This window comes from Primulina huaijiensis, chromosome 4 (genome assembly GCF_012295235.1).
Source record: "Primulina huaijiensis isolate GDHJ02 chromosome 4, ASM1229523v2, whole genome shotgun sequence".
Lineage (NCBI taxonomy): Eukaryota > Viridiplantae > Streptophyta > Magnoliopsida > Lamiales > Gesneriaceae > Primulina > Primulina huaijiensis.
In genome coordinates, this window is record NC_133309.1 from 2,518,773 (window position 1) to 2,532,187 (window position 13,415).

The following is a 13,415-nucleotide window of genomic DNA, read 5'->3' on the forward strand; positions in this document are numbered from 1 at the left end:
ACACCTCAACAGAATGGAGTGGCGGATCGGATGAACAGAACCTTGTTGGACAGAACAAGAGCCATGTTGAGGATTGCGGGTCTAGACAAGTCATTTTGGACGGAAGAAGTTGAACTGATTTCACTCCTTCAGTTGAACTGGTTAGTTGGGTTCTTCATCAGTTGGACACATCATAGGCTAGCCAGGCTTTTGAGATCTTCCTGCTGAATTAACTATCAGTTTGGACAACCAACTGAACTGTTTGTTTGAAGAACCAGTTAGAGACTGATTTAGTCTCGGCAATCAGTTGGCATCTCCGATGGCTTCAGTTGGTTTCGTAAACTGATTAATTCAGTTTTAGCTGTCTGCGCACTAAGATAGATTATTAGAAACAACATAATAAGTTTTATTAGCATCAAAATCAAGATTGCGAACTTGAAAAGTTCCAACAGTCCTATTAAGTTTCGTAACTACAAGGTGAATGTACAATCGGTGCATTGTACAAGGATACTCAGAAAGTTAAAGAAATGGTTGAGAAGGTTCTCAAACCCACTACCATGGTCTCTCTTAGACCCATGGTCCGACCTATTATTGAGGAGGTCGATGTTTAAATTCACTGAAGAAAAGATGGAAGTGGCTGCAACTTCCGAGTATAAAGCCACATTGCAGTATTTGGTGAATGAAGTGCAATCTCAAGAGTTGTGGGATATTGATGCAGCTGAAATAATATTTGAGGATGAATGTGAAGGTAATGAGAAAATAGTGTTACAATTGGAGGATCTAATCTTAGCTCTGGCTCAGATAGAAGATCGACAGCCGAAACTCAAGATTCATTGAAAGAAGAAAATTTAGGAACTATGGAATGGCCCAAACTTACATATATCGGTGACTTGTTGGAAGAAGAGATGAAGAAAGAAATTGTGGAACTTCTCAGAGAATTCAAATATTGCTTTGTGTGAGAAATGGAGATATGCCAAGCTTAGAGCGTAAATTGGTAGAGCATCAACTACCAATTAAAGATGATTTTAAACCATACCAGCAGCCGGCTAGAAGAATGTCCAGAGCAATTGAGTCAAAAGTAAAAGAAGAAATTGAAAAATTACTCAAATCTAAATTTATCTGTCCAGCGAGGTACATGGAACGACTCGCAAAATAGTCCATGTTATGAAAATAATGGGAAACTTCGAGTTTGTATAGATTTCAGATATTTGAATTGTGCTACCCCAAAAGATGTTTACGTCATGGGGCTTTGACCATCGACTAAGCAAGATGTAAGGTGACTAAGATGTAATTTTGCTTGCATTGCCAATAGCCAAATATAAAGGTTTTATAATTCATTCTTTAGTGTTTCTGTGTGACGAAAGTAAAGAAAAACCCTAAATTATTATGTTTGTACTTGGGATCCAACTGTAAAGTTGCATTCGAACTTGGAGGATTAATGGGTCAAGCCATGCTCTCTCAAATATTGAAGGATAAAAATCATGTGTTCCATGAGTCCCAAGGAAAGAAACAATACATCCAGACATAAAGTAGAAGAGGTGAAATGCAAGCTAGGAGACCTCGAGGAATATTATGTCAGATATGTTAAAAATATCCAAGGGCAAACACCAGTATAATGGTCCAGCGTTGATATGGAAAATCACGTCCAAGATATGAAGAAGATCGAAGATGATATTTATTGGACATTTGGAGGGTGTTACATTGATGGTAAAAGAAAAACCTAATGGATTATGTGGAACTAGAATGTTGCAAGGCATTACTCATTCAGGCACATTTATAAACACCTTGAATGCATGAGCATGAAAGCATGACATATTCTACAGATTTTTTGTGATGGAGGATTAGGAAAATGGTGAAGTATACTACTCCTTGAGATACTGTGGCTGGATGCGAAAGAGTTTGAGAGTGGTGATTTGCTTGAAAATTGAATGGTGTCCCAGTAGTGAACCACGATGCAATGACAAATGGCGAAGAATCGATAACGGGTAAGTGAGAACACGACAGGGGAATCCAAGTTCTTTTACGTAAAGGCGAAAGTTTGAGAATCAATGTGTTATTGGGCTTGGATACTTGAATAAGGAATATAAAGATTAATGAATAAGAATTTCACGTTGAGGGTTATTGTTAGAGAATTATGAAGAAGAATATGAGAATTAGAATTTGGTCTTCATGTCACATTTTGAATATGGGCCAAAGTGGGCTAAAATAACATACTAAGCTTATAAATAGTCAAATTGGTCCAATGGCCAAATTGGCTACGAGAGACAATTGTTCCACCTGAAATCTGCCAAAGCCCCCTTCAACAGAAAGCCCATTAGATATGGAAGCTCAAATGTTGCTAAATCCACGAGAGCTGCAGTTGGTATGAGAAACGCACAACTGAGGAAGTTGACTGACGATCCATGATGAACGATCATGGAAGATGGTTAAACCGCTGGAAAGAGTTGAACAAAAATTAAAAAAAAAAAGAAGAAGAATCGGAAAACTCTCTTGAAAAAACTATAGCAAAGTTTCTGTAAATTCTCTCAATAATTTGTTCGGTTATTTTTAATTTCCAACAGTTTAGTTTCTTTACTTTTTGACATATTTCTGCAGGTTTCTTGTAAAAATGTTGTTTGAGTTCATAACATAAATTAGATTTGATGTTGTTCATGCATTTTTTCTGTAATTGTCATTATCTTTCTCAACCAAGTTCTTAGATTTGAAGTCATACTGAGAGAATTATAACAAACGGTCGAATCAGAACACACAAAGTTTGATAATAGAAGTAAGATAATGCAATATTTAGCACGATCACGTGTCTGGCACGTCCATGAGTTTTCGTGATAAACATCATGAATATAATTTAGGATATAATAATTGATACCTGATAATTTTTTTGCGTATAAAAAAATTGATAAAAATTAATATCACTCTTGCTATCGTTTGATACATGTGATACGATATATGTAAAATATATGTGATAAAAATAATAAGAAAAAGAAAAATAAGGATAAAATATATAATATGATGAAGTATATGTCGTTTGATATGATTTTAAAATAATTATGAATTGTGGTGATATGTATATATTATACTATAAAGCGAGATGGTCATATCTATACTATTCTATAAAATAAGATAGTTTTAGATTAATTTCGGTGTCTTTGGTGTAATTTTAAATTGATAAAAATGTTTATTTATTTTTATCTAATTTTATCATCAAATTTTTATATATAATTCATAATAAAATAAAAATATTAAAATTTATAAAATTATTTACTTATATTTATCTATATATATCATTAAATTTCTAGATATAATTTATTATGAAAAAAATGCAAAAACAAATTATAGTTATCTATACTATCTATATTATTATTATTATTATATATATTCTATTTTATTAAAGTTGAGCGCATGATAGTAACTATCTAGGGAGGACACCAACTTTTTCTTCCAATTTTACCCTTATATGATACTAATATTACACTTTTGTTTTTTGTTATTTTGTTTTGTTTTTTTAAATTTCAACACACACTTTTATTTTTATTTTTTTTATTTCAACAATCCAATTATCAATTTAGTCCCTCTATAATTTGTCAAATTATATTTTAATTCATCGATAACGATAAAAAAAAATTTGTACACACGCATCGCGTGTGCATAGTAACTGGTTATTATTAAGTTTGAGACACTTAGAGTAACTGACTTTTGATGTCATTGTCTGTTTTAATAATTATATATATTAATAAAATATTAAAACTTTAATACAAGTTATCAATAGCTCAGTGGATGGAGTCTTTATTTCTCTTCAAGTTGTAGGTTCAATTCTTGGATTTTTTTTTCTATTTATTTTTTAATTCATATATCAAAATTGCAATGTAGTCTTTCATTATTTCTTATAATTACATTTTGATCTTCATTTAAATATAAATCAAATAAATTATAAAAAATATTGTACGTACACACATTGCTTGTGTCGATACACTAGTACCAATTAAGTCCCCGCTATTGGTATCAAATCATGAAATGGAGAATTGGATTAGGCAGCCTATTTTCGTCTCATGAAAGCCCAAAAATTTAGACCCATCTACTGATTTTGTATTGGATTATGAAGCCCATTTTCTCCCCACAAAGGCCCAAATATTTGGACCCATCTTCTGAGATTGAATTGGATTGGCAGCCCATTTTCCCATAGAAGCCCAAATATTTCGACCCGTCTTTTGATTTTGTTGTAAAATGCACACTTACTAATAATAATTAACGCAATATTATTTCTTTCATATTTTTGGCTTCAGTAATCAGAAAACCCTAAATCAGAAATTCCGACGCTGTTGATTAACGATTTCAATTTTCTGGGCATTGTCTGGTTAGTTCTACGTTCAGGTATTGTTCTTACTCCTTTACCTTTGTTAATATTTATGTGTTTTTGGTAAAATTTTCCCTTAATTGTTGGAAAAAATCTATCTGAATTTTGATTGGGTGTAACGATTGATTTTATGCTGAAGATTTATCGGAAAATTTCTGTGTTTTTAGTTACCAATTACTGACACTTTTGCATTTTCGTTTGACGGGGAAAAATGTGTCGTTGGTGTTGAATATGCAAAGCAAGTTTGTTGGCTCCTTTTTCAGCTAGACTATGTGTAGTTTTGATTTGGTATGAGAAGAGGCTTGATGGGTGTTGATAAAGGCTGTTCTCTTAACCCAATACTTAAAAAAATCGGAATTATTGATTGAGAAATGATGAAAAGCAGCTACATTGGAATGTTTTGCAGTTATCACATGGGCTGATGATCTGAATGTGGACATCTTGCATTCTCTGCTTATTCGTTTGCGTTAGGAGACTGTTTGTTTGCATGAAATTTGTTATATCTGTGTCTCATTTTGTTATCTCCTTTTATAAATTTGTAGAGGGAGTTTACAGAATCTTGTAACTAGTTAAACTATATTTTTAACGAAGTTATTACCTTCTTGTGAAAATTTGATTCTTGTGATAGTGTGATGTGGGACACACTTGCAGAGGAGCAGAACCAGCATTTTAGTCGCCTATGCCAATTCTGGGGTGAAGATCAAGCCAAGGTAAGTGTCTTGTGTAGTTCCCTGTTGTCAGTGTCATCATTCAAATGTTAAATGCTATTTCCCTGGCAATACTTTGGCTCTTTTTTAAACGGTAAATTACTCTCTTTCGTGTGTGCAGATGGAACCAGAACCTATTGACGAGCAACTGAAGCAAGAGCGTCTGAGAACACGATGGACCCCAGCACTTGATAAGATCTTTGCAGACATAGTTGTGAAGCAGATCCAACTAGGGAATAGGGCTAATAATGTTTTTGACAAGAAGACATGGAACCAGATTCGTGAGGAATTCAATGGACAGACCAATCTCAGTTTCAATAACAATCAGTTGAGGAAACATCTGGACGTCCTCAGGACGCGCTATCACAATTTGCAATCTGCTTTTAACCATAGTGATGCGATGCAGGATCCTTGCTTCATGGGGTTTGATCTATGGGATGACATAGGGGTATCTCCTTTTATACATAGCCACGAATATGTATACAAATGACATGTCGATCTTTCACATTATTTCCGTTTATAAATATCACCCGATGCATACAGGAACAGCCCAAGACTGAACCAGCCAAGACCAAGGATTGTCCTATTTATGAGCAGTTATGCACAATATTTGCAGATTCTGGTGTAGATGGAAAATATGCCCAATCAAGCCACTATGAAGAACTTGACAAATCTGCTGGAAATGAAGCCTCGGGTGCAGAAGGTGGAAACCCATTTATCAAAACTCCATCGACATCAAAATTTGTGCAAGGAAATGGATCTTCGTCGCAAATCATTAGCCAGAACACAGCTGATAAAAAGAGAAAACGCCCCACTGAGGCTAGTTCTGTACCTGATCAAAGCAACTGGAATGAAGAATCAAATGACATGATGGCGAAAGTCCTCTTGGACATGATTACTTCTTCGAAATTACGGACTGCTACCAATCTTCTTACCTATGAAAGATTCACCATCACCGAGTGCATAAAAGCATTGGATGAGATCGAAGGTATTGAAGACTATGTCTACTATGCTGCCTTGGATCTCTTCCAGAATCCTAATTTTAGGGAGACATTCCTATCTCTCAATAACAATGGCGTACGATTAGCATGGTTGCAAAGAAAGTGTATAAGTTTTGCCCAGTGTGAAATTGTCTTGTAAATGTCGTCAGCTGCATATGTTTTGATGGAGGGGGAGGGAGTGATGTGTTGGTGTTAAATATGTACAAAATCTTTCGATCTCTGAAAGGGTGGTATTTTGGGGGGATAGAGAAACAGCTGAACGGAAGCATGCAGAGTTGTTCGCATCTATCACAAATCCATTTAGATGCTTTAGCATAGATGTTTTTTTAATACATATGTTAGAACCTCATTTTGTTTTCCTTTTCGTGTCTGGTTCTTTTGGTTAATGGTTGTAGAAAGTTTGAACTCACTACGTCTCCCATAAAGCCGGAGATGATACCACTTATATCGGTAGCGCACACAACGCCCACAACAGAGAGCACGATGCATTAGTAGTCTATTATTTTAGTAGATCCATTTTTGTTCTTGGAGGTTTGGGACAGTTTGGCATCATAACAAGAGCAAGAATCGTCTTGGCCAAAGCACCAACAAGAGTAGGTTTCCTGTGAGACGATCTCATAAATTTTTATTTGTGAGACAGATCAATCATGTATATATTTACAATAAAAAAATAATATTTTTGAAATAAAATAATAATAATTTCTCATGGTGACCCAAATAGAATAATTGTCTCACAAACTTGACTCGTGAGACCATCTCACATGAATTTTTATAATATACACACACATAATCATCACATTTATGATCTATATATCCACTATATTAATCTAAAATTATGTTGTTACACAGCTTTTCTGCATTATATCTCTTCTAACTATTATGTAGGCGAAATGGGTAAGGTTACTCTACAGCAATTTCTCCATCTACACAAAAGATCAAGAAAAACTTATCTCGTCAAAGGTTCCAAACTATGTGGAAGGCTTTCTTATCGCAAATGAGACTATTCGAGATAGCTGGGGGTCTTCATTTAACTTGTCTTCAAACCAAGATCACATTACTTTATTGTTGAGGAAACATGGTCTCCTCTACGCTATCGAATTAGTCAAGTACTACGACGATCACGATGCTGATATGGTTAATAAGGTACATACTTGTATTAACTTAAATCCTTGATCTCTACATCAATTAAATGAACATACATAGAAAATCAAAATGTGATTATTATTAGATTAATTGATTCCACCATATATATCGGCAGGTAGTTGAAATGCTGCTGAAAGAGATGAACTTCATCCCTAGTTTAAATTTCAGTGCAGGTGTCTCCTATTTTGATTTCCTGACAAGAGTCCCAAGGCTGGAAGTACAAAATACCCCGCAATCACCGACTCATCCATGGATGAATTTATTTGTGCCAAAGTCTCGGATTCTTGATTTAAATGCTGGAGTTCTTGTCAATCTCATTCCCAAGATTAACACTGAACTCATCCTCTTGTACCCATTTAACAAAGACAAGTAATCAATCACTCCACAATTCACATTCTTCTCTTTACGTGCGTGTGTGTGTGTGTTTCCGTATATGGTATTTTGGTATTAATGTTTTGAGTAAACTAGAAAATTTTTGAGAGGTTCAAAAAAATGTTGGAATCATCACTAGAAGACAAGATTGTATAAATACAATAATTTCTCAACTTCTTGCAAAGAATGAATGCATGTTCTTGTAAGAAAAGAAACAAGATCAAAGTAACAACAGGTAATGCTAGGAATATATAGAGGTTTTCCTCAACCCAACGAAACGTGTTACTGCAAACTAGTCGCCAAAGGGCCCTTTCTACCCTGTGGAAAGGTTTTCTCCGGTATCTAGTCGTCATCCTTGAATTCTCTGTAGGAGGGAAAAGCAAAAAAGTTACTTGGATTAGCAGGGAAAACAGGTAATGCTAGGAATATATAGAGGTTTGGAACAAAACATTGAACTTGTGTTTGTAGTGTGCGACTTCTAGAAGGATATCAAGTACCCAAAAAAGGGATAATGTCCAATTTTACCTAACCCGAAGAATCTAACTTCTAGAATGATATTAAGTCAACTTTTTAGATCTAAAACACAGATTCTCACTCGTTCTCACAACAAGATTTTCATAAGAATGAGAAGATTTCTAGGTGCAGCAGCGATTTTCCTTTTTCGTGTTAGTAAGTGTTTTTCACATAAATTTTGTTCATCTGTTCCTAACATTTCCAACTGCACAATATGATGCTGAAGGTGCACCAGGACCATTGGTAAATAACAACAGTTAATGGTCGAGACAGAGGGAATCGGAGAGATGAGATAAGCACCTGCGGTCGAGATATCTAGGTTGAAAGCCGCTGCCTTGGCATGTGGTGCATGTTAAAGAACCAGCCCCGTTACAGTTTATGCATCCTGAGACTTCTTTTTCACCCCCTCCAAGCTCTACATTCACGCTGCCAGAACCCATGCAAAATCTACATTTCTCTGCAGAAAATCAACATAATTTTTAGATGTAATTTTTAAGAGCACCCAAGCTTTTCGACTGAAAACACCAGCAGGAAATACGATATATTTTGAAATGTGACTAGGGGTGTAATTGATCAAATTCCTCGCCTGTGATGAGGCCACCCTGTCATGTTAAAAGTAACAACAGACGTTCTATTTCTTGACAATCTCAAAGTTAAGGTTTCAAAATAACATCCTTGAAAAAATTTGTGATAGAAGAAGTGTTCTTCACATTTCTCGGAAAACAATAATAATTCTAAACAAAACACAAACAAGAAATTCCAAATTCCAAATTCCAAATTCAAACTCATCGCTAACAAATTCATAAAATTGGGCCAATGAAATGACATGAGTTAATACTTAATACTTGGTTTACATAACCGAATTTCTTGGAATAAACATTGATAAATTATCGCATATGGAACTAATTGTTGCCTCACTCATATGAATCTTATTACTTGATTTGGAGAACTTATAATGCACAAGCCCTTGACAATATTTGCAAGATATTTGGAATCTTATAATATATCCCTCTCTTGAACAAACCCATGTTCAAAGCTTGTTATCTAGGTATGTCTAGGCCTAAGCTACAAGTACATTGAAGGGAAGTAAGATCGAGCAAGTCAGAGGTTAGTCCTTTATTCTTGAAAAAGTGACTGAGGAGGAGTCAAATTGAGTATTGATAGTCATCATATACGCAATGCTATGTCCCAGATCGAAATGTTGGTGCAATATGAATCATATTATAAGGGTGTACATGGTTTAATCTTTTTCTCGATACAAAATAGAGATAAAACTTAATCGCTAATGCCACCCAATGTACATGGTTTCATTTGCAACCAACCCCTCATTCTATGTTGCCAGGGAGTGGCAATACGTTTTGTAAAGGCTCTATTTTTGAAAATCAAAAGCAGACAGTATTTCGGAACAATTGGACCAGCCTTTGCTTGAGCATCAACAAAAAATTAATCAAACTCTACATTTCCAGCAAAGCAAAAAGTGTTCAACTCTTATTTCATTCACATAAACACTGGTACATGCTATACCTCCATGCCCAAAACACAAGGTCCCCAGATGAGATATATAACAACTTCTGAGCTTAGTACCAAAAGTACTGGTCACGTGGTGCATAAATTCAGAGCATTGATAATCCATATTCATATATGAACACATAGATAATCAAGAAAACTACTTACGGGCACCGCTGCCGTTGCAGGGAAAGCATGGCTGAGTGTTTTCTCTTTTTGCCTGAAACATTAACAATGTCGCTAAAACATCCAACTTTTACCAGATATTCAAGTCCCAGAAAATATTCCAAGTGGACTAGACTAAACTAAATCTTACAGCATTGTCGATTTGGGATTCATAAAAAACAGGAATTCCAATCCCAACTGCAATGCTGACCACTCCCACAGATATCGCCACTATCTGAAAAATAACACTAGAACAACTAAGAAAACCCATTAAAATCAGTAAACAAAACACTGTTAAGCAGAAAGCAGAGGCCATCAACCGTGCTCTGGTCAAGTTCAACGGCTCTGACGCAAGGATACGAAGATGGAAGCCGCTGAAATTTAAGGGATTTCCTTGTTTGGGAGAATGCGGAAGAGGACTTCACGGGGCAGCAGAGGAACGAAGTGCTGAGCTGAGAAGCAGATGCCACCATTTTCATTGTTCTTTTCTGCACAATTGACCGAACCAAATTTACGAGGAACTGTATATTTCTTGGTGGGATTGTTGAAATCGTGGCAGAAAATATATTACATTTGGAAGAATCTTTGATTTTTCAGGTGGCTCTTCTTCAATCCCACAGTTTGGATAGCATGGGGGTTAACTTCAACTTGCAATCTTGACCAAGAAATCACGAGAATTCTTTGGGCCTGGGCCTTTATTTCGGTGTGTTATGGGCCTCTACTTAGCCACATTGCACTCCACGGCCCATTTTTTGAGTTCAATACAAATCTATAAATTTTTTGGCTAGGCCATGGGTGATGAGGTTGAAGATCCAATTGGTTTTGAGTTCAAACGGGTTTTAGATTCGACTCATTGTCATCCTTAGTTCGAGTTGTTTGCAGCAAAAATGAATCAAAATCGAAAAAAAATATTGCAATGAGATATATGAATACCAAACTTTGACATAGTGTCATGACTAAAAACCAAAACATGCCGATTTACATTACCAATTCTACAATTTTCATGGACGCTTGGCTTCCATGTAAACATATTCCCTCTATTTTTAATTCCACGTAAGCATGCTTAGTTCCAACTAAGCATCCCTGTCCAAAAACGATTAAAACAAAAATTCCATATCAGTAAACCAAAACTAAATTTTGACAAGTTCCGAACATGCCGGCTCATCAAGCTAATTTTACAATTTTCTCTTCTTTTTGGCATAAAAACCATGTCTTCCCTTCGGAGTAAGTTGGTATGGTGCGGATTGTGTCTGAAAAAGACCATCCAACGAAGTTTCATCGTCGTAAAGCACGTGACCAAGTGACCAAGTCTTGATGTAAAGATGCAAAATAGACATATTTAATGTTTATTATTAATTATTATTATTATTATTTTACCTAAGTAGTAATAATATTAATATTCTCAACTTCGAAAGAAGCTTATAATCCATTTATTATTGAAATTGTATAATTTGACGTAAAGTGTATTTAAAATACATTTGTTATTGAAATTGTATAACTTGATATGAAGTGAATTTGAAATCTGCTTAGTTTGGATTGATAGATTTGGATTGGGGGAAATATGTGAAGAGATTATTTGGAATAACCCCTGTTGTGATGAATTTGAAATATATTGTCAACCAGATTTGTCCAATCAAATCAATAGATTTGTTATTATATATGGATTTAAAATCTCTAACTTCGAGATCAGGGTAGTGGCTCATTGGTTTTCACTTGTACTCCCCATGAAAATGGCAAGGGTTCGATCTCTCCCCCCCTCCCCTAGATTAAGATTTCAAGAAAAAACAAAATATATATATNAAATATATATATAAATTATATATATATATAATCTAAATTTTGCTCGTTCAAGTAAGACAATGAATTTGAAATAAGTAGATTTAAAATTTATCCTCTCAAATTTATAATCTAAGCGCAACCTTATGTTATCTTATTCTTAAAAAAAGTCTAAATTAAAATTTTGATATTTTTTGCCGAGTTAAATTTGAAAACATGTAGTTGATTTTGGAAAAGATTATGATGATTTTTATTTTTGGTGAGTTCACCGTAGTTTACTTTTTTTAAAAAAAAAATCAAAAATTATATAGGGTTATGGATGAGAATACTTATGTATTTATTGTTTAAGTGTAATAATTATCCTTACTAGGAGAATAGTTGACATGTGACGTTTGAATTGTTATGCGATTTAAATTATTGAAATTCCACCATCATAATTAGTTATAATTTTTAATAAAACGACAAATGTTGAATCATACATGTGGACAAAATACGCCATAATATCAACAACTACGGCCCAGAGGTGAGCGAAATCTCAGTTTAATCGAGAAAACCGACCAAACTGAACAAAATCGGAATTTTGGTTCGGTTTAATTGGTTGATCATTTTTTGTTTTTGTTTTTTTTTTTGTGTGGAAAATATCGGTCAATCGATTCGGTTTTAGTTTTGAATGTAAAAAATCGGTTAAATTGATTAAATCAATATTATATATAAATATTATTGGGTCTGAATTTTTGCAATTTTGATTTTTTTGTATTGAACACTAAACAAAAGTCAAATATTATTATTACAAGTCCTAAACCATTATTGTAAGGCCCGAGATTATATCATTTTAATCCGAGATTCTTTAATTCAAGAATTTTGGAATGATGAATTAGATTCCACGGTTTTTGAAATTAATTAGGATTGAAATTGAATTAAAAGATTGAGCGGGGGCCGATGTGCAAATAGTGAAAAGTTGAGGGACTAAAGTGCAAATATGGACATTTGAGTGGACACATGTCACATGCAATTTGATATAACTTTTGTCAATTCCTTAGCACCTTCAGCGAGAACCGAGTGCATTCTCTGGAAAATTTTCAAAGCTTCTTCATCCCGTAGAATTTTGATTATTCCAAATCCGTCTATCAGAATTTTAATCCGAACACGGTACCGTATTCCTTTCCTCGACAGTTACTACTGGACGTAAGTTTTATTGAGTTCTGTTATCATTTAAAATTATGATATTGGGAGAATTGTTATTTGATCATTATTATGTGTTCTGGTAATATNCGGTCAACCTAGAAATAGCTTGGTTGAAGACGAGGTCTTAGCAGATCGTTTGTCAACATCCGCGATGACCTAATCATCGGCAATGATCAAAAGGCGGAAGCTTTCTGGAAACGTGTTGCAAGCTACTACAATGACAATCGTCCTGCAGGTACACCCAACAGAAGTACAAGTGTCATACGACCGCACTGATACAATACCATCGAAAAAAGAGTATATCACTTGAATGTAAGTTACAATAGCATTTATAGTGCGCTCAAGTAAGCATGCTTAGTTCTAACTAANATTTACAGAGACAGTCTTGAATTCAGAATTGATATTTCTTCAGACTNTGAATTATCCAAAAATGCAAGAAGAAAATACTTGTTCCCAAAATTCATAAATTTCAAAAAATTATCCATATTTTCCATACCCACCAAATTATCCACATAACACNTTGAGTTTCCCTAAACCACATACTTATTGTTATTATATGCATTGAGNGTATGGTGCGAATTGGGTATTGATAAAGACCATCCAACGAAGTTCATCATTGTAAAGCACCTGACCAAGTCTTCGGGTAAAGTGGTAAAAATAGAAATTTTTAATATTTATTATTATTATTATGGCAAAAACTTGTGTGAGACGGTCTCA

General features: G+C 34.6%; 3 protein-coding genes across 5 annotated transcripts; 2 read left to right on the forward strand and 1 right to left on the reverse strand.

Moving 5' to 3' along the window:
- The first annotated feature begins 4,208 nt into the window (after positions 1-4,208).
- On the forward strand, positions 4,209-6,397 carry LOC140975203 (L10-interacting MYB domain-containing protein-like). Of its 3 annotated transcripts, none has more exons than XM_073438780.1 (4): positions 4,209-4,347; positions 4,959-5,040; positions 5,159-5,485; positions 5,581-6,397. In XM_073438780.1, the coding sequence occupies exons 2-4, from the start codon at positions 4,963-4,965 to the stop codon at positions 6,175-6,177; spliced, it is 1,002 nt and encodes a 333-aa protein (XP_073294881.1). In that variant the 5' UTR covers positions 4,209-4,347; positions 4,959-4,962; the 3' UTR covers positions 6,178-6,397. The 3 variants fall into 3 exon arrangements, with proteins under 3 accessions (XP_073294881.1, XP_073294882.1, XP_073294883.1); XM_073438781.1 differs by having other exon boundaries at positions 4,229-4,347; positions 4,982-5,040; XM_073438782.1 differs by having other exon boundaries at positions 4,233-4,347; positions 4,959-5,011.
- LOC140975871 (cytokinin dehydrogenase 5-like) lies at positions 6,178-7,568 on the forward strand. Its single transcript, XM_073439798.1, has 4 exons — positions 6,178-6,223; positions 6,465-6,631; positions 6,924-7,181; positions 7,297-7,568. The coding sequence occupies exons 1-4, from the start codon at positions 6,178-6,180 to the stop codon at positions 7,552-7,554; spliced, it is 729 nt and encodes a 242-aa protein (XP_073295899.1). The 3' UTR covers positions 7,555-7,568.
- Positions 7,569-7,670: 102 nt separating this feature from the next.
- On the reverse strand, positions 7,671-10,374 carry LOC140975204 (protein SPA, chloroplastic). The gene is made up of 5 exons (XM_073438783.1): positions 10,058-10,374; positions 9,889-9,972; positions 9,741-9,792; positions 8,367-8,523; positions 7,671-7,917 (listed from the first exon to the last, which is right to left on the reverse strand). The coding sequence occupies exons 1-5, from the start codon at positions 10,214-10,216 to the stop codon at positions 7,896-7,898; spliced, it is 474 nt and encodes a 157-aa protein (XP_073294884.1). The 5' UTR covers positions 10,217-10,374; the 3' UTR covers positions 7,671-7,895.
- Positions 10,375-13,415: the final 3,041 nt, after the last annotated feature.